At 39.7% G+C, this 22,549-nt stretch overlaps 1 protein-coding gene across 1 annotated transcript in view; it reads left to right on the plus strand.

Annotated features, from left to right (window-relative positions):
* COL19A1 (collagen type XIX alpha 1 chain) overlaps positions 1-22,549 on the plus strand; it is a gene marked incomplete at its 5' end in the record, with an annotated part of 154,010 nt that overhangs the window by 104,254 nt on the left and 27,207 nt on the right. Inside the window, 12 exons of the mRNA XM_029285489.1 lie at positions 1,522-1,575; positions 4,552-4,641; positions 6,466-6,510; positions 6,609-6,686; positions 7,989-8,024; positions 8,121-8,174; positions 8,279-8,332; positions 10,056-10,097; positions 11,434-11,487; positions 13,556-13,609; positions 16,108-16,161; positions 18,771-18,824. Of these exons, the coding sequence (XP_029141322.1) occupies positions 1,522-1,575; positions 4,552-4,641; positions 6,466-6,510; positions 6,609-6,686; positions 7,989-8,024; positions 8,121-8,174; positions 8,279-8,332; positions 10,056-10,097; positions 11,434-11,487; positions 13,556-13,609; positions 16,108-16,161; positions 18,771-18,824 (669 nt within the window). The remainder of the gene's footprint in view (positions 1-1,521; positions 1,576-4,551; positions 4,642-6,465; positions 6,511-6,608; positions 6,687-7,988; positions 8,025-8,120; positions 8,175-8,278; positions 8,333-10,055; positions 10,098-11,433; positions 11,488-13,555; positions 13,610-16,107; positions 16,162-18,770; positions 18,825-22,549) is intronic.

Below are 22,549 nucleotides of genomic sequence, written 5' to 3' on the forward strand. Positions count from 1 at the left end.
TGGCTTTTTCAGCAAGCGGGACTGACCTAGGGTGAATTTTAAATAGGGACAATTTTAATGATTTTAATAAGACACAGCTATAAATATTTGGTTTTTAATTGGTTTTTATAGGGGAAATGTTTTATATTGTTTTAACATGCTGTGAGCCGCCCTGAGTCCCATGGGGAGAAGGGCGGCATATAAGTTAATGGTAAATAAAAAAATAAAAAAATAAAGTGTCCTGGAAAACTTTTTGTCATGCAATTATATCTGCTTCCTTCATTACAGCCTTTAAATATATAAAGTTATAAATTATGTGTCAACTCTACAATGAACCTGGCTGAAGCCATCTTGCTCGTTCTAGGTTGCCACAAGAAAGGGAGGGGGTGTGGAGTATTTTTGCTAGTCTAAACAATTCTGGCTCCCATGGGAACCAAGGTCATTCTATCAGTTAGCTTGGAGGGCTGAGTGTTTTGTTAGAAAGTCCGCCAAATCATTCTATTGGGAATGTAGCCATTTGCAGACTTGGTTTCACTTTTGATTGTGCCGATACTTTGTAACCAATAAATATGTTCTTTGAGGAAACCTCTAGCCTCGGAGTTCTGATTTTGTTGGTCTTAGCTTTGGAACCATGACATTATGTCTCATGCTTTGAAAGCAAATTAAAAAACAAATGTATGTCAGATAAACAAATCTGATTTTATGATCATTTTTAATAAAACCAAGATCAGATTACAATTTCTTAAACAATTCATTTGCCTTAGAAATATCTAGCACCATCTGCAAAAAAGAAAAGATCATTTAGTGCTTATGTTTTGCCCTATATCTGTTTTAAATGTACTAATCATTTTTAAAAGAAAAAGTGAACAAACAAAAAGAAAACAATAAGAAAAATATTAATTTTCTACAGTAACATAATAAGTGCACAAAGGAATTAGCAAGATTGTAAAGTTAGTGCTCAGTATATCTTTGATTAGAAATTACCCATATAAAACATTAATTTACATTTACATGCATTATATTATTTTAACAATATAAGAATTTAAATCTCTGAGTTAAGTGCCAAAATTTTCACTATTTTTTGTTTAAAAATACAAAAAAGAAAAGAAGATGAAATTACTGAAACCTTAAATATAGTTTCTAATTTCCCCTTTGTCATATAACTAATGTACAAGATACAGATACATTTAAAATGTTTTACTTGTCTCAGATTTCAATTTATTAGTTAATTCTTTTTCTTTTTACATACCGTACTCTAGATAATTATATTTGCCTTACTGCATAATATATAAATGTATGGAAACAAGTCTTGCTAATCGTCCATTTTCCTAAGCAACAAATAAATATAATTCTTCTTATTCCATTGTCTTATAGAGCATAAATATTTTAAATAGAATTTGTATTCTTTGAATTGTGCCTTTAATTTTGAGAAAGGAAAATTTTAGTGATGTCCACTATATAATATAAGTAGTTTTTCCAAGTTTACTACTCTTTTAATAGATAATTAACTATAAAGTTCAAGACATTTTTTTTTTTAATTAGGGTTTACCAGGAGAAAATGGAATACCTGGAAAACCAGGGATCAAAGGAGAAAAGGTAATTTTTAAACCAATATCAAATAATTGCATGTATTTTCAATGTTTCTGCTTCAGTTACTATATAGCAGTGATGGCGAACATTTTAGAACAGACACATCAAACTCGTGACATCATGTGATGTCACGGAACATATCGGAGCTTTTCCCCCATTGCCGGCAATAGGGTGGGCGTGGTTTCCTGGTGATGTGTATGGCCTGCGGGCTGGCAGTTTGACACCCTTGTTTTAGAGACCGAGTGCCCAAATTGCAACCCAAAACCTACTTATTTATCGCTGGGTGCCGGGTGGGCATGGCCCATTGCATGGGCATGGCTACGGTGGTCACAGCAGACTGGGTGGGCATGGCCGGGGTGGGCATGGCCACCTCAATATTGCTCATGGGGAGGGATGCCTGTGGAGGCCGAGCAGGGTTGGGGGAGATCCAGGGGGTCTCTGGCAGATGGGGCGATGGGCAAGAGGCTCACCCTGTGGGGTGAGGCGAGGCGAGGCAGGGGGCAGAGCGGAGGTACCATTGCCTAAACTTTCTCACCTCCCGCGTGGGCAATGCCTCTCCTGAGATGAGCCCGTGTGCGCCTACACATGTGGTCTGGCAAGCGTTCAGAGAGAAACTCCTCAAGAAGAAGAGCACACGCATATTCCCCCACCCAGCAGGGGCTTTTCCAGCCCCGCCCTCTACTCTCAAGGCACCAAACACCCTGCTTCCGTTGAGACTACGGCAGGGGAGCGGGACAGGTGGCTAAGCAATGGAGACATGGAAGACATAGGCCAGCCGATGCGTGCATGCATGCGTGGAGCGGTTATCAACAGCGGCAACAACAACAGTAGCCCAGTGCAGTGAAAGGGGTGCATGCAGTTTGGGTGGTGTCAATGGGGGCAGGGGAGAAGCTGCTTTTTGGAAGATGGGGACCAGAGTCAGCTGCAGCAGGCAGGGGATAATAAAAGTGTAAAATAAAAATAAAAGTCTAAAAAGGGCCGACACTTTCTGACTGAGGGGGCACAGAAAGGACAGCATTTGTGGAAGGGGGGTTATGCAGCAATACCGGTTTGACAATGGTGGAGGAGACGAGGTTTAGGCCATGCACTTAAAGGAGGGCAATTCCCGCCATGCTTGGGTGGTTCTCCCCAAGAAGTTTCAGCACTGCTTTGAGCCCCGCGTTCTCATGGCCTACAGAGGTTTGTTGCCAAGGCCGTGTTGGTGGAGCCAGTGCCCCCCGAATGGAGAAAGTGGGCATCCTGTGAGGTCTGATGCCCGCGCTAGCAGCGGGAGCCTCCCGGTTCCTCTGCTCACCGGGTTGGGGAAATAGTCCAGGAAGTATCGCCAGACGGCCCAGGCGGAGTGACAGCGAAATGGATCTCCCAGTCCAGGTAGAACCAGGCCACGTAGCCGAGCGCCAGCAGCCAGCCATCCCTGAGCAGCAGCAGCACCAGGTAAAGCCCCAGTCAGCACTGGGCTACGAGAGAGGCAGTGGATGACCCTCTCCTCCACCTTGCCAGTCCCCGAGCAGCGCAGCTGTGGCACTCTGAATGTGCTCAGGAGCCTGCCTCTCTGGCTGCTCCTGCCCGCAGACAACCCCAGCTGAGAGGAAGTGGTGGCACCCTGCAGGGCTGGAGCAGTTGGGGTTTGGGAAGGCAGCCCCACTTGAAGCAAGGCAAGCTGCCGCCCGCAAGAGCCAAGCCAGGCACTGTAACTGCCTGCCTACCCCCACCTTGGGCTCCCTTCGCAGCCATCGGCCTGCCGCCCCACACAGGCCATGACTGCTGGCCAGCACTGCATCTCCTGTGATTTCCCCTGTGGCTGGGACACAGCCAAGTTTGCCGCTGCTGGCACCATCCCATCCTCACCCAGCATCAGGAAGGAGAAGACTCACTGGAGGACGGCGGCTGTTTGGAGGCACTGCCGGAGAGGCAGGCACAGCGGGGCGAACCGCAACCACATGGCCAGTGTGACGGGATTGGGCTCTTACAGGTTATCCACCAAGTGCAGCTGCAGCTTATCACAGAGGGATGAACTCCTCCTCCTCCATGAGGCCCCACTCTGCCTTCCCGTAAGCAAGGCACTGCTGCAGGGGGGAGGGGGCGCCTCCCTGATGGTGGCTCCGGGCTGGCTGGCCTTAGGCCAGTGATGGCAAACTTTTAAAGACCATGTGTGCTGGGGCGATGGCGCATGCCCACAGAGAGGGCTCCGCATGCCGCCTCTGGCACACGTACCCTAGGTTCGCCACCACTGCTATATAGGTTTTATCTTGTCACCTCAGATATGTTCAGTATTCTATGTTTTTGCTATCTTATTTGTTGTAAAAACAAATATTGCAATGAATATTCTTAAACTAAGGCAATGTTTCTAACTGAAGAATAATTTTTGGGTTAGTTAGTACCTATCAACTAAAGGGAGCAAAAGTAATATCTGGCTTCATTCAGTTCCCCAAATGTTTAAAAAATTCCACCATGCTGTAATTTTAATGGTTACAATAAAATTAATAGATAAATTATTACATTTATTGGAAGTTGATTTTCTTTTAAATGAAATTAAATCTACGTCTTGTCTAGCATTAGCCGTCACTTTGTCTTAGCTTTATCCATTTTGGGAGTGGGCTTTCCAGCAAAGCAAAGCACGGTCATCTCCCCTCCCCCTTTGCCAAAAAGCACCCACAAAATGATTGCAACATTAGGAGTCTCCAGCAGAGATTTGTTCTTTGTTTTCGGAGAGTTTCTGCATTGGAATGGATTAAAAAAAAAAATCTTGCTAAATGCAAGCAATCCCACTAGTTTTGGTCCAGCAACAAGGATGATATAAAAATTAATTGACTGAGGCGACTTGAGAATGGAGCTAAGAAAGCGGCTACCTACGTTGACAGGTACTTTGACAACACAGGAAGAATGTGGAGATAAGATAATGAGTTAATTTAAATATGATACATTAATCTGGCTCTTGTAACTTCCTATCAAATTAGCATTGTTTTTGTCTATATTACATAGGGAGACTCTGGTGGAATCATAGGCCCACCTGGGCCTCCAGGTTCTAAAGGTGACCCAGGGCCTCCAGGATTAAGTCTTCCAGGAAAACCAGTAAGTACCATTAAGTATTCTATTGCAGAAAAGCCTAGGAGGTCAGCAGAAATAAAAGGTCGCCCTCTAGTAGAATTACCAGCATCGCATATATTATTTCATTCAAGGCAAGCAATGTTATGTAGAGTACAGAAAGGAGAAAGAAATAATATGTCAAAGAATTCAAAAGCATGACATAAGGAAAAGGAAACCTAGCGAAAACTAGTTTTCACCAACACTATTTATTATATCTCTCCCTACCTTTCTATTCTTACAAACCATCCTTGCTTCCACCATGTCCATACAACATTCCACGCATTGCCTTTTGTTCTCCCAAAGCATCTTTGGGACAACCCTGACCTGGATGATTGAGAATGTCCATAGACGTTGCCTTTTGTTCCTTTACCCAGCACTGAGTATTTTCAAAGATAGACTTATGTAACTCAGAGCCATCAGGTTATAAGTAATGAGCCTTTTGGAAAATATGTCTCTGAAGCAAACAGCTGCAGATAACTCCGTTTTGTAAGCTGTTCAGTTCTACACATTTCTAGTCTTCCCCCCACCATGCTTCCCTTTGTTACTTCTCATAAATAATTAGCTCATCAATTATTGTGAAACTAAAACAGTAGTGAATAATTATCATTACAAGATATCTTATTTGTTTTTGTACAATAAGACACCTGTGTCTAAAATTAGATTTTTTTTCCTGACAGTTTAAGAATACGTATTATTTTCTAATTATACAAAAACATCTTTTTTTTCACGTTTTTAAATTGCCCATCTTCCTCAGGGAGGAACTCTGAGCCCTGTACAATAAATGCTAAAATATAAAAACAGTATATAATACTTAAATTAGAAAATTTAGAATTTAAAAGGAAGCAAAGATGATTAAGATCTGTTACAATTTAGTTAAAAAGGTGAAGGGAGGGCTCTCGGGGCACCAACCAGCCCCACAGCTTCATAGTCCTCTAAGCTTCCCAAAGGAGGCCTCAGAGGCGTGCTTTAACTCCTTTCCAGAAGGCCATAGGAGTGGGGACCTGTCTCACCTCTGGTGGGAGGGTGTTCCATAGCGCAGGGGCAGAAAACGCTCTCTTCCTAGACCCCATCAGTTGAAGTTATTTAATTGACAGCATGTGCAACATACTTTCTCTGCCAAGGGGGATGGATTGATGTATTGGAAAAAAGACAGTTCCCGTAGGTCAGGGGTGTCAAACTCAATTTCATTGAGGGCCGCATCAGCATTGCGGTTGCCCTCAGGGGGCTGGGTGGGTGTGGCCAGGGTGGGTGTGGCCAGCTCTACATCGTTCGCGTCAAGGGTGCCTGTGGGGGCCTGGGCAGGAGTGGGATAGATCTGAGGGTCTCTGGAAGAAGGGGGTGGGACCAGGGCAAGTGCCAAGGCATGGTCCACTGGAGGAGCCTCACTATTCCTCTCAGGCCATGCGGGGGGGGGGGCTTATGGAGCTAAGACTGAATGCATTTCAGCATAGATGGCCACCACAAAATTGTACATTGGCTCCCGGCTGGCCTGGGCCAGGGCCAAGGCAGAGGGGGCCATTCCCTCACTGTTTCCAGGATGGCTTCGCGGGCCACATGAAACCACTTCGCGGGCCGCATCCGGCCCCTGGGCCTTGTGTTTGACATGTCTGCCGTAGGTAGCCTCTGTCATGTAGGGCTTCATAGGACATAACCAACATCTTAAACTGGACTCAAAAGCAAACTGGCAATATAATTCATCAAGCAAAGGTTTTATATGCACCCTTCTTGGGGCACTAAGAATTGTTTGTGTGGCCTCATTCTGCACTAATATACATAGCTTTCTCTCCATCTTTTTCCCCCCTATATTAGGGATTAGCTGGTGTTCCTGGGACAATAGGTCCACGAGGGCCTAAGGTAGGGAAAGCCTATTCTAATCCTGTATTTTAATTGTTTGGTGTCGTGCTTTTATTCAAAGATTTTTTTAAAAAAACAAAGACTTGTTCCTTTATCAGGGAGAAAGGGGGCTCCCTGGAGTGCAGGGTCCTCCAGGAGAGATGGGGCCAGCAGGGAATGGAACCCCCGGACTACCTGTAAGTACAAAATTTGTTTTGTGCTCCTTTCACCCCATTATTAACATGGATGTCATTCTGTAATTGCTTCATTGATGCAGCACGGATGGCAATTCTACCTCTAATATATGATTTCGTATGTGTATTTTCTTTTCCTCTGTAAAGAAATGATAAAATGGCTCTTGGCTGATCCCACTACTACATTTACTAGCATGTCTGAATAGAACAGCTAAATAAAATTGTTCCTGTTTGGGTTTTGTGACTGTCAAGGGAATGGAGAGAAAGGAATTATATATTGCTGCCTAGCAAGGCAATTGTTCCTATCTCTTCCCAGAGTGCAACTAAGCCAGAAGCAGAGTTCTGCACATTGTGTCTATCTACTCAGGGATAAAGATGCCTTTGGGTCATATTATTCTCCCAAGCATATCATTTGAAGCAGAGTAGTTTTGGAAATTTTCTTCTCTGTTATTTTACACAGTTATGAATGTCATGTTTTGTATATTTTACATTTGTATTTAGGTCTTAAATCGGATATTAAACATCTCTTTTCAGCAAGGGTTCTTAAATTCCAGAATCCCCTAAAGGAAAAGATGAATTTATGTAACCTTCCCTCGTCGATATAAATAAGTAATAGCTGAGTAAATAATAATTTTTAAAACTGCTAGCAGAGGGTTTTGACAGATGGCTGGAGCTATAAGTATTTTGATAGCCCTCCTGCTTTGCCTGTGGAATTTAATCATTCATCCTCTAAGTTGCTAATAACCCCACAGAGGGCCTTGACCAATATCTTGAGAAGCTTTACTTAACAGTAAAATGTTAATGAGGATGACATCTGAAAGCAATGCATGGATGTTTAAAAACAAAATTACTCCTCCCCCACTTACAAGAAACCATGTCTAAAATGAGTGCCTCATTTTAGAAGATTTGCAGAATCTCTAAGCAGAGCTAGAAAAACTCCATACTAAGATCCCCGAGGGCAACTATCAATCTGGATGGATGGTACTAATTTAGACTCAACAATGATCTGACTGGTGAAAGAAGCTTCCTATCATAATTTCCAATATCATGTTCTGCTGTAATCAACAGATCTGGCTAAGAAGAATCTTAGCCTCAAGTGATACTTTTATGCTCATGAATAACCAGATATGAGGTCCAGCTCTATCTCTTTGAAATCCTGGGTGGGTTTTTTACTTACGCAAGTTTTCAATAGCAATAATAACCCCCTTTTTTGTAACGATGAGAATGATGATGATGATGATGATGATGAGGAGGAGGAGGAGGAGGAGGAGGAGGATTGTATTCACTCATTGCTCTGTTTTTCAGGGTCTTAAAGGGCCTCCTGGGACACCAGGATACCAAGTAAGATATTTCATAGGAAATCTTGGTCAATACTTTTATTGTCCTTATTGTGTAAGTCTTCCTTGATACCTGATGCTCCAAATGTTCCTTCCACAGGGACCAAGAGGGCCTCCTGGATTACCTGGGACTCCTGGAACTCCTGGCCTTAATGTAAGTACTAATAAATACATGGTAGTAATATCTTCTTGAACAAGGTTCAAGCAATACAACAACAACAACAAATTCTTCCCTGTTTTTATGTACTGTACATTTAGGGTATTCCAGGACGAGATGGAAAGCCAGGAATCCCAGGCCCTCCAGGTGACCCAGTATGTATATAAACTAACTCAACTCTCTTACACTGAAGGCAAATGTATCTAAAATCACTAAAATTTTAATACAGATAGTCCTCGACTTACAACAGTTCATTTAGTGACCATTCAAAGTTACAGTGGCATGAAAAAAGTGAGTTAGGACCATTTTTCACATTTACAACCATTGCAGCATCCCCATGGTCACATGATCAAAATTCAGACGCTTGGCAACTGCCTCCTTTTTATGACCGTTACAATGTCCCAGGGTCATGTGATCCCCTTTTGTGACCTTCTGACAAGCAAAGTCAATGGGGAAGCCCTATTCACTTAACAACTGTGTTACTAACTTAATAACTACAGTGATTCATTTAACAATTGTGCCAAAAAAAGGATCATAAAACAGGGCAAAATTAACTTAATAACCCTTCAGCTGAGCAGCAGAAATTTTGGTTGTGGTTGTAAGTTGAGGACTAATTGTATATATATATATATTAAGTCAATTGTTTACATTTGAAGAATTGAAATTATCTTTGAATCAATTCGTTAAATGATTCCTACATTGCTAGAAAAGATATAAACTGAGGTAACCCCCATAACTCCTCTTTTAAAGGGCTCCTGGGTATATTATATGAACAACTGCAAGAATTCGTGCTATGCAGAATATCAAATTCCTTGTCTCAAGCCCTCCCGAAGAGCTGGGAGGGGTTTTAAATAATTAAGGCTTGGGTTAGAAAGAGAAATTGGGAATGCTGAAGAATTTCAGACGAAATTTCTTCCTCACCCTCTCTGCAACCCTCTTCCTAGTTTTTTAAGGACGTTATGTAATGTAAAGTCTCCCTTGCAGGCATTTCTTCCAAGGTTTCTTCTATTAAAAAATAATAATTCTCATAAACTGCCACCAATTAAACTGAACCTCCTGCCAAGATAATCCAGTTGCAGAGTTCTTCCCTTCCATCAAGAAGGGAAGAGAAATAGGAATACTGAGCTTCATAAGCTGGAAGCTTAAGGGGAAACTGTGTAACCGTGTGGTCTTGCCCATGGGAATAGTTTTAGTAAGAAGTTCACTTATTAGAGTAAAAGAGGCAAACCTTTAGATATAAAAATTGAAAAGGAGAATATAAGGAAAAACAAAAATGACCAACAATCCCTCAAACAAATTTCAGAGCAGGTAAATATAGGCAACCCTACTGGATTATGTATCCCATCATTCATAAGGCTTCAATCATCCAGTCATGCATTCAAATTGCAAAGACTACAGCTGTTAGCAACTCAGCCTTCGTTTCTCTTTTTCTTTCTTCCTTTTTTCCTTGAGCACTGTTTTTTTGGTTTTATAAGAATTTAGTGGATGATTGAAAGTCAGCCTCCTAATGTCATAGTTCTAGCTAATTATAGATACTTCCCCTGAGTTATTCAGTTTGGCCCATAAAATCAACAATAGAGTTCTGAAAAGCAGCATTAAAAGAAAAGAATAAATGTAAATAATAAAATCTCACAACAATTTGTATAATACCAGGTTAAACTCAGATGGCTTTCTGCAATTATTGATCATCTCTCCCAATGTCAAAAATAGGAACAAACTGCATATGTTATTAACTTTAAAAACAGTGCTTTTAATATCAAGTAAACTGCCCTTGGAAGTATCGTACACTGTTTATCTGAACAAACAAATGCAGCAAAGAAAAAAATAATGTGTTTAGGGATCATGTAAGCACCAATCTAAAAGTGTGTTTAATTACAGGTTGCTCTTCCTCTCCTTGGTGATATAAGTACTTTATTAAAGGTAATTGCCTTTTTGTAGCTTCTCTATCCCATTTTTAAAAAACACATTTTCATAGGCTTGGGGGTTTGGATCATTTTAATCTTATCAGTTTTTGGCATGTACTGATCACCTAGCCACATCCCCATAGATGACACTATGGTTAGAGGCGATGGAAGATCTACATCAGTGGTTCTCAACCTTTTTAATGCCGCGACCCCAACCGGTCGTAAGTCGAGGACTAAACCGGTCGTAAGTCGAGGACTAAACCGGTCGTACGTCGAGGACTAAACCAGTCGTAAGTCGAGGACTACCCAACCGGTCGTAAGTCGAGGACTTACTGCCCGGGAGCACCGCGCATACGTGGTTCCGCCCCCTGCACCGGCCGAGGCGTAGCTGGCAAGTGGCAGAGATGGTGCAGGCCGACCACCAGCTGGCCCAGTCCAAGGGAGGTAAGGCACCCGCCGGAAAAGGGGAAAAAAATGGCGGACAAAAAAATGGCGGACAAAAAAAATGGCGGACAGCCTTGCTTGGCGACCCCCGTGAAATGGTCGATCGACCCCAAATGGGGTCCCGACCCACAGGTTGAGAACCACTGATCTACATCAATGGCCTTCATTATTTATAATTCACCAATTTAACAATTTTTGTTAACCATAAATGGTAAGTCAACTCAGAGTTTATTATTTAGGATGGTTTTTAGTGCCCTTTCTGTCTGGAGGATGACTTGGTTTCTTTTTTTTTTCCCCTTCTATTCAATCATGGCCAATTCTCAGTGACCGTCTGGACAAGGCCCTACAGTTTTCTTGGCAAGGGTTTTCAGAAATGTTTTGCAATTGCCTCCTTCCTGAGGCTAAGAGAAAGGGACTGGTCCAATGTCCCCCAGCTGCCTTTGTGTCTCACATTCTCTCCGTTTCTAGCCTGATGCCTTAACCACTACACCAAACTGAAACATTATATTTCTTTCACACAAATGTAAAATAGACTAAAAAATTTTTTTGCATGCATAACCTCCATGCTTTTTCACAGTCTTGTTATCCAAAGTTTTGTTTTAGCAACTTTTACAGAAGCCCCCTGAGTAATGAAGGCCTGTTTATAAATAGTTCTTAAATTTAATGTCGAATGCTATTCTTCTATTTATCACTTCATAAACAAAAATCCAAAATAAGGCAATGCTGCCTTAAGCGCTGCTTCACAATCACCGTGGCTTTTGATCAGAAGGAGAAAATGCAACATTGCAGACCTATCATAGGCAAGACCTTGAAGTCAGGAAGGTATATCTAGTTTGATGTCCTGTGTGAATACATTCTCCAATGCTACTTTAAAAAAAATCCCTCTACCATTATCTTTGTGCCATTAGGGAGATCCTGGTCCAAGAGGTCCCCCAGGGATCCCAGGAAGAGAAGGGTCAAAGGTGAGTTCCTCATGTGAGCTTTTTAAAATGAAATTTGCTCGTTTGTGGATTTTATTTAATTATACATGCACGGTTGTTGCTTTTTAAAGTTGTAAATACATTGTTATCACTACCAGAAATAATCAACATTTTGGCAGATTAAAAGACCATGTGCATCCCACATTCCTGAACAGCCCCTCCCAGAATAAATGACCAGCCCTAGTTGGTCAGCTCTTCTGGAAATGGCACAGAAGCTTTTACGAGGGCAATTCGGAAATAAACCTCCATTTGGTTATCAATGACAGACACTCGCAGACACAGAACTTTTATTATACACATGAGAAAACTACATTACATTACTTTTCAACATAATCACCTTCAAATTGAGGCACTTGTCATAACGTCTTACAAGGTTTGAAATTCCTTAGTAGTAGTCGCTAGGGGCGGGGTGATCAAAACCATCCCAATGGAACTGCTTCAAAAGTTCTTGGGTGCATCTAGCGGTGTCCAGGCGAGAATTATCGTGAACCAACACCACACCGGAAGGCAGCATGCCCTAATGCTTTTTATAGATGGCTGGTCTGAGTTTTCATAACGTTTCCAAGTAGATGAATTGATGGTCGAACCACACTCCATGAACTTCACTAGCAGTACTCCTTAGGCATCTTCACATTTGGCGGGATTTTCTATGGCACCACTTCCAGCGTGGTGTTGGTTCACGATAATGCTTGCCTACACACCGCTAGATGCACCCAACAACTTTTGAAGCAGTTCCATTGGGATGTTTTTGATCACCCCCCCCATAACCCAGATTTGGTGCCGAGCGATTACTACTAAGGAATTTCAAACCTAGTAAGACGTTATGATAAGTGCTTCAATTTGAATGGCGATTATGTCAAAAAGTAATGTAATGTTGTAGTTTTCCACTGTGTATAATAAAAGTTCTGTATTGGAGAGTGTCTGTCATTGATAACCAAAAGGAGATTTATTTCAGAATTGTCCTCGTAATTAAGGAGATGGTTGCACGGGAGACTTACTGAGCAGAATTTATGAAGGAAACTTTATAAGAGAAGGAATCTGGGCAAGGCAATGGACTTTGCTAGAACACAGATTTTACACTTCAATCTGATTTCAAAATAACAAGCACAAGAGCCCTCTGAGTTGCAATAGTGGTAGTCCTACTAGTTCAGACATGTCAAATACAAGGCCTGCGGGCCAGATGCGGCCCACGAAGTGGTTTCATGTGGCCCACGAAGCCATCCTGGAAACAGTGATGGAACAGCCCCCTCTGCCTTGGCCCTCCAGTGGACCATGTGAAGCTCCTCCAGTGGACCATGCCTTGACCCTTGCCCTGGTCCCACCCCCTTCTGCCAGAGACCCTCAGATCTGTTCCACTCCTGCCCAGGCACCCTTGATGTGAAAGATTTAGAGCTGGCCACACCCACCCAGTAGGCCACACCACTCCATCCACGCCCACCCAGTATGCCGCACCCATCCTGGCCACACACCCCCGCCCCCCCGAGGGCAACCGCAATGCTGATGCAGCTCTCAATGAAATTGAGTATGACACCCCTGTACTAGTTTATTGTTGGATTCATTTTCAAATGATTAGACCCCTCAATCTGGTCCCTTGATTTATCATGGACAAATGGCATGTTTAAGCCTTTCTTATTCTTTTTTTTTAAATTTATTTCCTACTTAATGTTGCACATTACAGATGTAGGAACAGTGAAGTACCAAGGAGAATTCCTGTACAAAATTATCTTGAACATTTTTCACGAGCTGATTCACATATACAGAGTGATCTCTCTTACTCTGTCATTCGGCATCAACACTGCAATTCAGTGAAAATTAAACAGTTCTCCTGAATTTAGTAGGATTCAACTTCAAGTGTATATTGGATTACAAAGTTAACTGTGTAAGTGTTTATATGCATTTAAGCCATCATTGATGCTGCAGTTGTTAGAGCTAAGGAACAAGGAGTATGTTACAATCTATGCTGTGCTATTTTGGCATCCATTACTTGAAACTGTTTCCTTTGAGAAACGTATTTTATAAACCAGATAATGTCTATTTTCTTTGTCCCCAGGGGAGCAAAGGGGAACGTGGATTTCCTGGTCTTCTGGGAGAGAAAGGTGATGAGGTATGAAGATCTACTCCTGCTGTAACAAGAATAGTTTTCTTATTAGTGTTACCCTTATTAGTGTTACCTTTGTCATCCTCCTAGTCTTCATTCTAGGCATTCAGGCATTTGATTTAACAAGTCTTGCCGCTGTCACTGCCATATCTATTAGCCCTCTCACTATAGCCCTGGAAAGCAAGACATTTTTGACATAGAGAAAGCATTTCTTCACCGTCTATTCCTCACAAAGTGAAATTTACTTCATGCTTTCCCTGCCCCTGCAAAAAATAATTTTCCTTATCCACATTACAGAAGCCAAAAAGTCTCCTCTGCCTAAAAAAACATGACTGCAGTTTCATGGATTTCCACCTGACCAAGGAACTTTGGGATAACATTTTTAAATTAGGAAATTTAAATAAAAGAGGTTATTTCTTGCTTTCAGTTGAATAAAACTCCTTGGTGAAAAACATGCTTTTTCTCTTCTCCATAAATCTCTTTCCATTATTTTTTCTGCCTTTATTCCATAGACCAGGGGTATCAAACTGCTGGCCCACAGTCCTGGTGCATCATAGCAAAACTGCGCTCATCCCATTGCCGGCAATGGAAAAAAAGTCGCAATACGTCACAACACATCACGTGACGTTGCGAGTTTGACACCCCTGCATTAGACTGTTTTTCTCTGCATTTCATTCTCTCCCTTTCTTTCCTTTTCTCCCTCTTTTTTTTCCTACTTCCGTCTGTTGGCTACCTGTTGGCTTCATCAGCAATCTTTTGTTAGAATATCAGAGTAAAATAAATTTAACCCCCCCCCCCCGAAATTTCAATTTGTTGAAATGAAATCAGGTGATTTAATATAATGCATGAAACAATATTAAATAGCATATAAATTATGTGGGAGAGGTAAAAAAGAGGCTTCCCTTTGTTTTGTTTTAAATTATGATTTGGTTTAATTTGGTTGGAATCGTGTGGTTTTCTGAATTGTATTAAGACCTCTCTAAGTTGATTCTTCTTGTAAAGAAGTAAACATTGGTAATAAGGAATAATGCAAGCTAGTATCATACTGTCATGTATACCTTGACAAATAGCTTATCAGAATAATTTGCTTTGGGAAGACACTATGTTTATTGACTTTTTAAAAAATGAGCAGAGATTTAAATACTGCTCCATCTGTATACAACAATATATACATTATGGTCCCGTGTCCATTAGCAAAGACTAAAAACAACAACAACAAAAAAGCAATATAGCATTGCATAATATGGCACCCACCCTACAGGTTGTGACCAACTTTACGAAGCAGTGTTATCCGGAAATGTTTTCATGGTCATGTGGCCAGCATGACATCATGCCACAGCACAGAGGGTACGGCAAAACACAGAATGCTATGATCTGCTTGCATGCTATATGTGGTATCTATTCATCTGCTTGCATTTACAAGCTTTTGAACTGCTAGCTTGGCAGGAATTGGGACAAGTGACGGAAGCTCACTCTGTCTTGCAGCATCCCTGGCTCTCGAACTGCCAAGATATAGACCTTTAAAGACCTAAGACTCAGTGTTTTAACCATTCAGCCAACCTAGCAGAAGCCTGAATTGGGAGCCTGTGCAGTAAAATAAATTCAGCACAGGCAAACAATAATGTTTATTTATTTGGGTGGTTCACAATATCCTTACAGGTTCCTTTGCAATGCAGTAAAAGCAGCAGCAATAGCAAAAAAAAAATAAAAAAAATCCAGACACCTGACATCAAGCAATCCTGAACAATACTCTTAAGAACCCAGGGGCAAGAGGCAAATCCAAATAAAAGGGCTGGCTTATAATTGGCAATTAGATTTTTAAGAGGCTCCAGAGCGAGTGCAAATCTTTTCAATAGATCGGTAGGGTGCCACACGGACTCATGTGGTTACTAAGCAAGAGTCACACTGCTGTGCAGCTGATAAGCTTCTCAGGCAATCTAGCACTCTTGAGTGGGTCTCACATTCTATCGCACTGCAAGTGGCTAAATTAATCCTTTTTCCAGGACAGCAGATTATACCTGAACGAAATAGAGTTTCAAGACCAGCAAAGCAGCGTGGTACTTTAAGTCAATCTGAAAATGTTTCTGGTTTCACTGATCTTTGAACAAACTTCACAGGAGAATTTTTGAGAGAGTATAAATGTACTAGAAATGGGTTCTTTTCCCAAGCAGAAAGGGAGAATTAAAGTATGGTATCAAGAAACATGTTCTAACTCCGGATTTTTTTTATGTTTCTTCAATATTCTCTAACTTTTATTGTATATTCAGTTTTATTGTAAACTTGAGTTAGCACCTGCTTTTTTCCTTTGTGTTTAGGAACCTTCTTACCAGTTATCATAATGTTTAACTTATCCAAACTAATTGTATAGAAAATATTTACTACTATACAAGTGTGCATTTTTTATACATTTAGGTCAAGATTGTTGGCAATGATTTAAACAAATGTCACACACACACACAAGCATAGTTCACATATTCCCATTCTCATATTTTGATTTCTTTCAGGGCCTTCAAGGAATTCCAGGCCTGCCTGGTGTGGCAGGACCACTAGGACCTCCTGTAAGTATTTGAGTTTATATTTGCCAATGAAATATTGCAGCCTAATTACTTGAAAGCCTCAGTTAATATGACTTGAAAACATGATTTTCTAAATTGAGTGCAAATAATGGTGTTTGATAGGTTACAGCAAAAGGAAATATCTTAGTTGATTCCCTGCTAAGCAGGGTCAGATATGACCCTGGAGATCAATAGGAAGTCCTAGGAATGTAAAGTGGCTGTAGAAGTTTTAATAACATCCAAAAAGAAGGTAAGGGCAAAGGATCTCCATTAGATTTCCATTTAATAATGGCTAAACATGTTTACAGTATTGGAATTTAAACAAATAATACAATAACTTGGAAAAATATAATGTTTGAAGGCTTTGCAGTAACTGCAATAAAATGGTGGTCATATCCCTAATTCTCTTTTAATAGAATTGTCATTCTTACGCTGAGATGAGTTGTATGCAATGCATTATCTGCAAAAGGTACACTCCATATTCAGAACTGAAGAAGCTTCGGTGAGAAGCAAAACATCTTCAAGGGAAAAACAAAGTCCAGTTGCCTTTTGAAAAAGCACTTTGGGGACAACCATGACCTGGATGACTGCAAATCTCCATAGACTCCATATTATTCTCTACCCACTACAGCTATTTGTACACATAAAACTAGTTGAGTACCCCTATTCACTTAGGGGTATTTAATCTGAGAAGAGTTAATTGGTTGAGGAAGGAGTATGAAAGTCTTCTTATGAAGCCTCAAGTTATGTTAGATACCTGTCTTAATTTAACAGAGTGTGATGAATATCATTTAGTCACTGTAGTACCAGAAACTTTGTAGGTAAAAAATGCAATTGTAAACATAACTTTCATCCATCGAATTTTTAAAATAAGTTCTATATGGCAAAATCATTTCAATAAAATACAGCAGTTGTATCAGTAGTGTATACGGTGGTGGCATATCCCTTAGTTATAACTGAATACAGTTACATTGTTTCTTTTTTTAATATAACTTCATTAAGTAAAAAATAAAAAACTAACAAAAAGCTAATAGTCAAGAAAAGAGAGTACAAAGGAAATCAGAATGTAGAGAGAAATAGCAGATAGAAGTGCAAAAATATATATAGAAATAAACGAAAATACCCCCCAATAGAATGACTTCTGACTTGTTTTACAGCAGATGTAAATAAAATTTGTTCAACTATTGCTCTTCAATTACAATGTACCCTCCATTTCTTTATAATCTACAAATATTACTGATTCTCAGATCCATATGTCATAACTTCATTTTTTTCTGTTTTGTACCAAAAATACAAAATGGGCTTCCAGTTGGTATTAAATTTAGCCGATGTCTTTTTTCTAATCAGAGCCATCAGTTTCACCATCCCAGCCAGCTCCATCAGCTTTACCAACCATTCATCCATTGTAGGTATCATCAAATCCATCCAAGGTTGGGCATATGGAAGTCTTGCTGCTGTTGTCATATAGAAGAACCAAATACCATGCGATTTTCCAATTTCTCCATCAGCCCTGCCAAAAATGTCTCTACTCTGACTTATATATTGAACTTCATTTTTTAAATTAATCTATTGCTTGGCTTTTTGACAAGCCCCTCCCCCTCAAAGATGGTAAAATAGTAAGCACCCTTCTTGGTATTTACATTTCCAAAAGTTGTTAGAAGTCCCACTACATATTTTTGACAATCTCTCTGGTGATAAATACCATCTACGCATTGTTATATAAAAAAAACCAGTTATATTATTTTAAAAATAGAATCATTGCAAATAATTTGTCAAAGCTGGGGAAAGAAAGGGAATGGCATCAGAAAAACAACTTTCAGTCATTCTATTTTAAAAATTATGTCAAAGACATACAATATCAATAAGATGCAGTACTTTGCCTCAAATATAAGGGTAATGTGTGCTTTAGTTATATGAAGAAGTGAAGCAGGGGTCATCTTTGAAGAAACTTTGGAAACGTCAGGAAGTCCTGAGTAGTAGCAAGGATGTTTGCACATGCTGATTCTTGGATTTCATTTCACTTATCCTGTAGCACTTGTACTTATTTGCACATTTTTTAAAGGAAAAATTACCTGAAGGGCTGCTTTCTGCTGTATCAGACATATCCTCAGATCAAATGGAGAGGATTTTTTTCTGAGTTCTACCTATGATGTAGAGCAGTGTTTCTCCACCTTGACAATTTTAAGGCATGTGGACTTCAACTCCCAGAATTCCACAGCCAGCATTGCTGGCTGTGGAATTCTGGGAGTTGAAGTCCACATGCCTTAAAATTGTCAAGGTTGAGAAACTCTGATGTAGACAATGCAATGTAGACTGATAGGAACTTCTCAGGAATTACACCAATACTGAGGGACAGGTTGCCCTGTGACTCCTAGGTTGGGTGCTGATGATGTAATGTTAGGATTTGCTTTCCTTCAGGTAAAAGGTTTATCTGAAAAATGAGTCTCCTTTACAATGTTTGTTTTGGTTTATATCTGATATGTCAGATGAAATGAAATACATGTTTAAATAAATAATTGCACAAAAATAATTTGTTTCTTTCCAAGCACAGCTTTCAAACTCTTAATGTTAGAATAAACTCTTTTGTTTTATGTTATTTCTTTGTTTTACAGGGCGCAATAGGAAGACCTGGACATCCTGGTTCACCAGGAACAAAAGGCGAGAAGGTCTGTTACTCTTCACACTACATACATACTCCCTCTAATAGCATTTTTATTGTTTTTAAATAATAATAATAATCATCATCATCATCATCATCATCATCATCATCATCATCATCATCAGTGCTTTTTTTGTAAAAAAAAAAAAAAAAGGTGCCGGAACTCACACATTATACAACCCGTACCCTACAAGGTTTACCTTTGTAGTTGAAAAAAAAACCCTTCAATTTTTAGTGTATCTAAAAGACTAGGATTTTGTTCAAGGCAACTCTGGAAAATCCGTCGAAAAAAGGTGCCGGAACTCCGTTCCAGTGCATTCTATGACAAAAAAGCAACAACAACAACAATAATAATAATAATAAAGTTAGAAGTTCCTGCACAGGCAGGAAACCCTATACCATTTCAGACAAATGGCTGTGCAGTCTCTTCTGCAAAACTTCCAGTTTTTTTCATTTCTTCTTAGTTAAATAAAGAATTCCAGGTGCACTCTTTAACATTATTGAGACTGAATCTTTCATTTTATGGAAATCCAAAGATGGATTTGTGGTTTATATAGTTTGCATAGCAATACAAAGAAAGTAATAACTAGATTTGGTAGCGCTCTTTCACATAGAAATATTTTTAAATGCTATCTCTTATCTTAATGGTTCTCTGTACTTGACCCTCAATAAATATGAGCCCAAACACTGATTGCTCCTGAGAGCACAAATTGTAGTTTTTCTGATCTCATCTTTTTGCTGAAAGNATGAAGCCTCAAGTTATGTTAGATACCTGTCTTAATTTAACAGAGTGTGATGAATATCATTTAGTCACTGTAGTACCAGAAACTTTGTAGGTAAAAAATGCAATTGTAAACATAACTTTCATCCATCGAATTTTTAAAATAAGTTCTATATGGCAAAATCATTTCAATAAAATACAGCAGTTGTATCAGTAGTGTATACAGTGGTGGCATATCCCTTAGTTATAACTGAATACAGTTACATTGTTTCTTTTTTTAATATAACTTCATTAAGTAAAAAATAAAAAACTAACAAAAAGCTAATAGTCAAGAAAAGAGAGTACAAAGGAAATCAGAATGTAGAGAGAAATAGCAGATAGAAGTGCAAAAATATATATAGAAATAAACGAAAATACCCCCCAATAGAATGACTTCTGACTTGTTTTACAGCAGATGTAAATAAAATTTGTTCAACTATTGCTCTTCAATTACAATATACCCTCCATTTCTTTATAATCTACAAATATTACTGATTCTCAGATCCATATGTCATAACTTCATTTTTTTCTGTTTTGTACCAAAAATACAAAATGGGCTTCCAGTTGGTATTAAATTTAGCCGATGTCTTTTTTCTAATCAGAGCCATCAGTTTCACCATCCCAGCCAGCTCCATCAGCTTTACCAACCATTCATCCATTGTAGGTATCATCAAATCCATCCAAGGTTGGGCATATGGAAGTCTTGCTGCTGTTGTCATATAGAAGAACCAAATACCATGCGATTTTCCAATTTCTCCATCAGCCCTGCCAAAAATGTCTCTACTCTGACTTATATATTGAACTTCATTTTTTAAATTAATCTATTGCTTGGCTTTTTGACAAGCCCCCCCCCCTCAAAGATGGTAAAATAGTAAGCACCCTTCTTGGTATTTACATTTCCAAAAGTTGTTAGAAGTCCCACTACATATTTTTGACAATCTCTCTGGTGATAAATACCATCTACGCATTGTTATATAAAAAAAAACCAGTTATATTATTTTAAAAATAGAATCATTGCAAATAATTTGTCAAAGCTGGGGAAAGAAAGGGAATGGCATCAGAAAAACAACTTTCAGCCATTCTATTTTAAAAATTATGTCAAAGACATACAATATCAATAAGATGCAGTACTTTGCCTCAAATATAAGGGTAATGTGTGCTTTAGTTATATGAAGAAGTGAAGCAGGGGTCATCTTTGAAGAAACTTTGGAAACGTCAGGAAGTCCTGAGTAGTAGCAAGGATGTTTGCACATGCTGATTCTTGGATTTCATTTCACTTATCCTGTAGCACTTGTACTTATTTGCACATTTTTTAAAGGAAAAATTACCTGAAGGGCTGCTTTCTGCTGTATCAGACATATCCTCAGATCAAATGGAGAGGATTTTTTTCTGAGTTTTACCTATGATGTAGAGCAGTGTTTCTCCACCTTGACAATTTTAAGGCATGTGGACTTCAACTCCCAGAATTCCACAGCCAGCATTGCTGGCTGTGGAATTCTGGGAGTTGAAGTCCACATGCCTTAAAATTGTCAAGGTTGAGAAACTCTGATGTAGACAATGCAATGTAGACTGATAGGAACTTCTCAGGAATTACACCAATACTGAGGGACAGGTTGCCCTGTGACTCCTAGGTTGGGTGCTGATGATGTAATGTTAGGATTTGCTTTCCTTCAGGTAAAAGGTTTACCTGAAAAATGAGTCTCCTTTACAATGTTTGTTTTGGTTTATATCTGATATGTCAGATGAAATGAAATACATGTTTAAATAAATAATTGCACAAAAATAATTTGTTTCTTTCCAAGCACAGCTTTCAAACTCTTAATGTTAGAATAAACTCTTGTTTTATGTTATTTCTTTGTTTTACAGGGCGCAATAGGAAGACCTGGACATCCTGGTTCACCAGGAACAAAAGGCGAGAAGGTCTGTTACTCTTCACACTACATACGTACTCCCTCTAATAGCATTTTTATTGTTTTTAAATAATAATAATAATAATAATAATAATAATAATAATAATAATAATAATAATAATAATAATAATAATCATCATCATCATCATCATCATCATCATCATCATCATCATCATCATCATTATCATCATCATCATCAGTGCTTTTTTTGTAAAAAAAAAAAAAAAAAGGTGCCGGAACTCACACATTATACAACCCGTACCCTACAAGGTTTACCTTTGTAGTTGAAAAAAAAACCCTTCAATTTTTAGTGTATCTAAAAGACTAGGATTTTGTTCAAGGCAACTCTGGAAAATCTGTCGAAAAAAGGTGCCGGAACTCCGTTCCAGTGCATTCTATGACAAAAAAGCAACAACAACAACAATAATAATAATAATAAAGTTAGAAGTTCCTGCACAGGCAGGAAACCCTATACCATTTCAGACAAATGGCTGTGCAGTCTCTTCTGCAAAACTTCCAGTTTTTTTCATTTCTTCTTAGTTAAATAAAGAATTCCAGGTGCACTCTTTAACATTATTGAGACTGAATCTTTCATTTTATGGAAATCCAAAGATGGATTTGTGGTTTATACAGGGCTTTTTTTCAGCCGGAACGCGGCGGAACCGCGTTCCGGCACCTTTTTCCGGGCCGGCCGCACCGGGCACAACATCTGGGGGGGCGCGCTCGCACTCGCAGCTCTCTGCCCCTGCCTGGCTCACAACCGCGGCCATAGGGAGGCTCGGTCGGCGCGCCCCTGGCCCGTTTCCTAGGCGACCCTGCCCGAGCAAGANGGTTTATATAGTTTGCATAGCAATACAAAGAAAGTAATAACTAGATTTGGTAGCGCTCTTTCACATAGAAATATTTTTAAATGCTATCTCTTATCTTAATGGTTCTCTGTACTTGACCCTCAATAAATATGAGCCCAAACACTGATTGCTCCTGAGAGCACAAATTGTAGTTTTTCTGATCTCATCTTTTTGCTGAAAGTTTATGACTCTAAATGTGGTGATTTATCAACAT

Source organism: Protobothrops mucrosquamatus, unplaced genomic scaffold, assembly GCF_001527695.2.
Source record: "Protobothrops mucrosquamatus isolate PMUCROS unplaced genomic scaffold, P.Mucros_1.0 scaffold1762, whole genome shotgun sequence".
Classification (NCBI taxonomy): Eukaryota; Metazoa; Chordata; class Lepidosauria; order Squamata; family Viperidae; genus Protobothrops; species Protobothrops mucrosquamatus.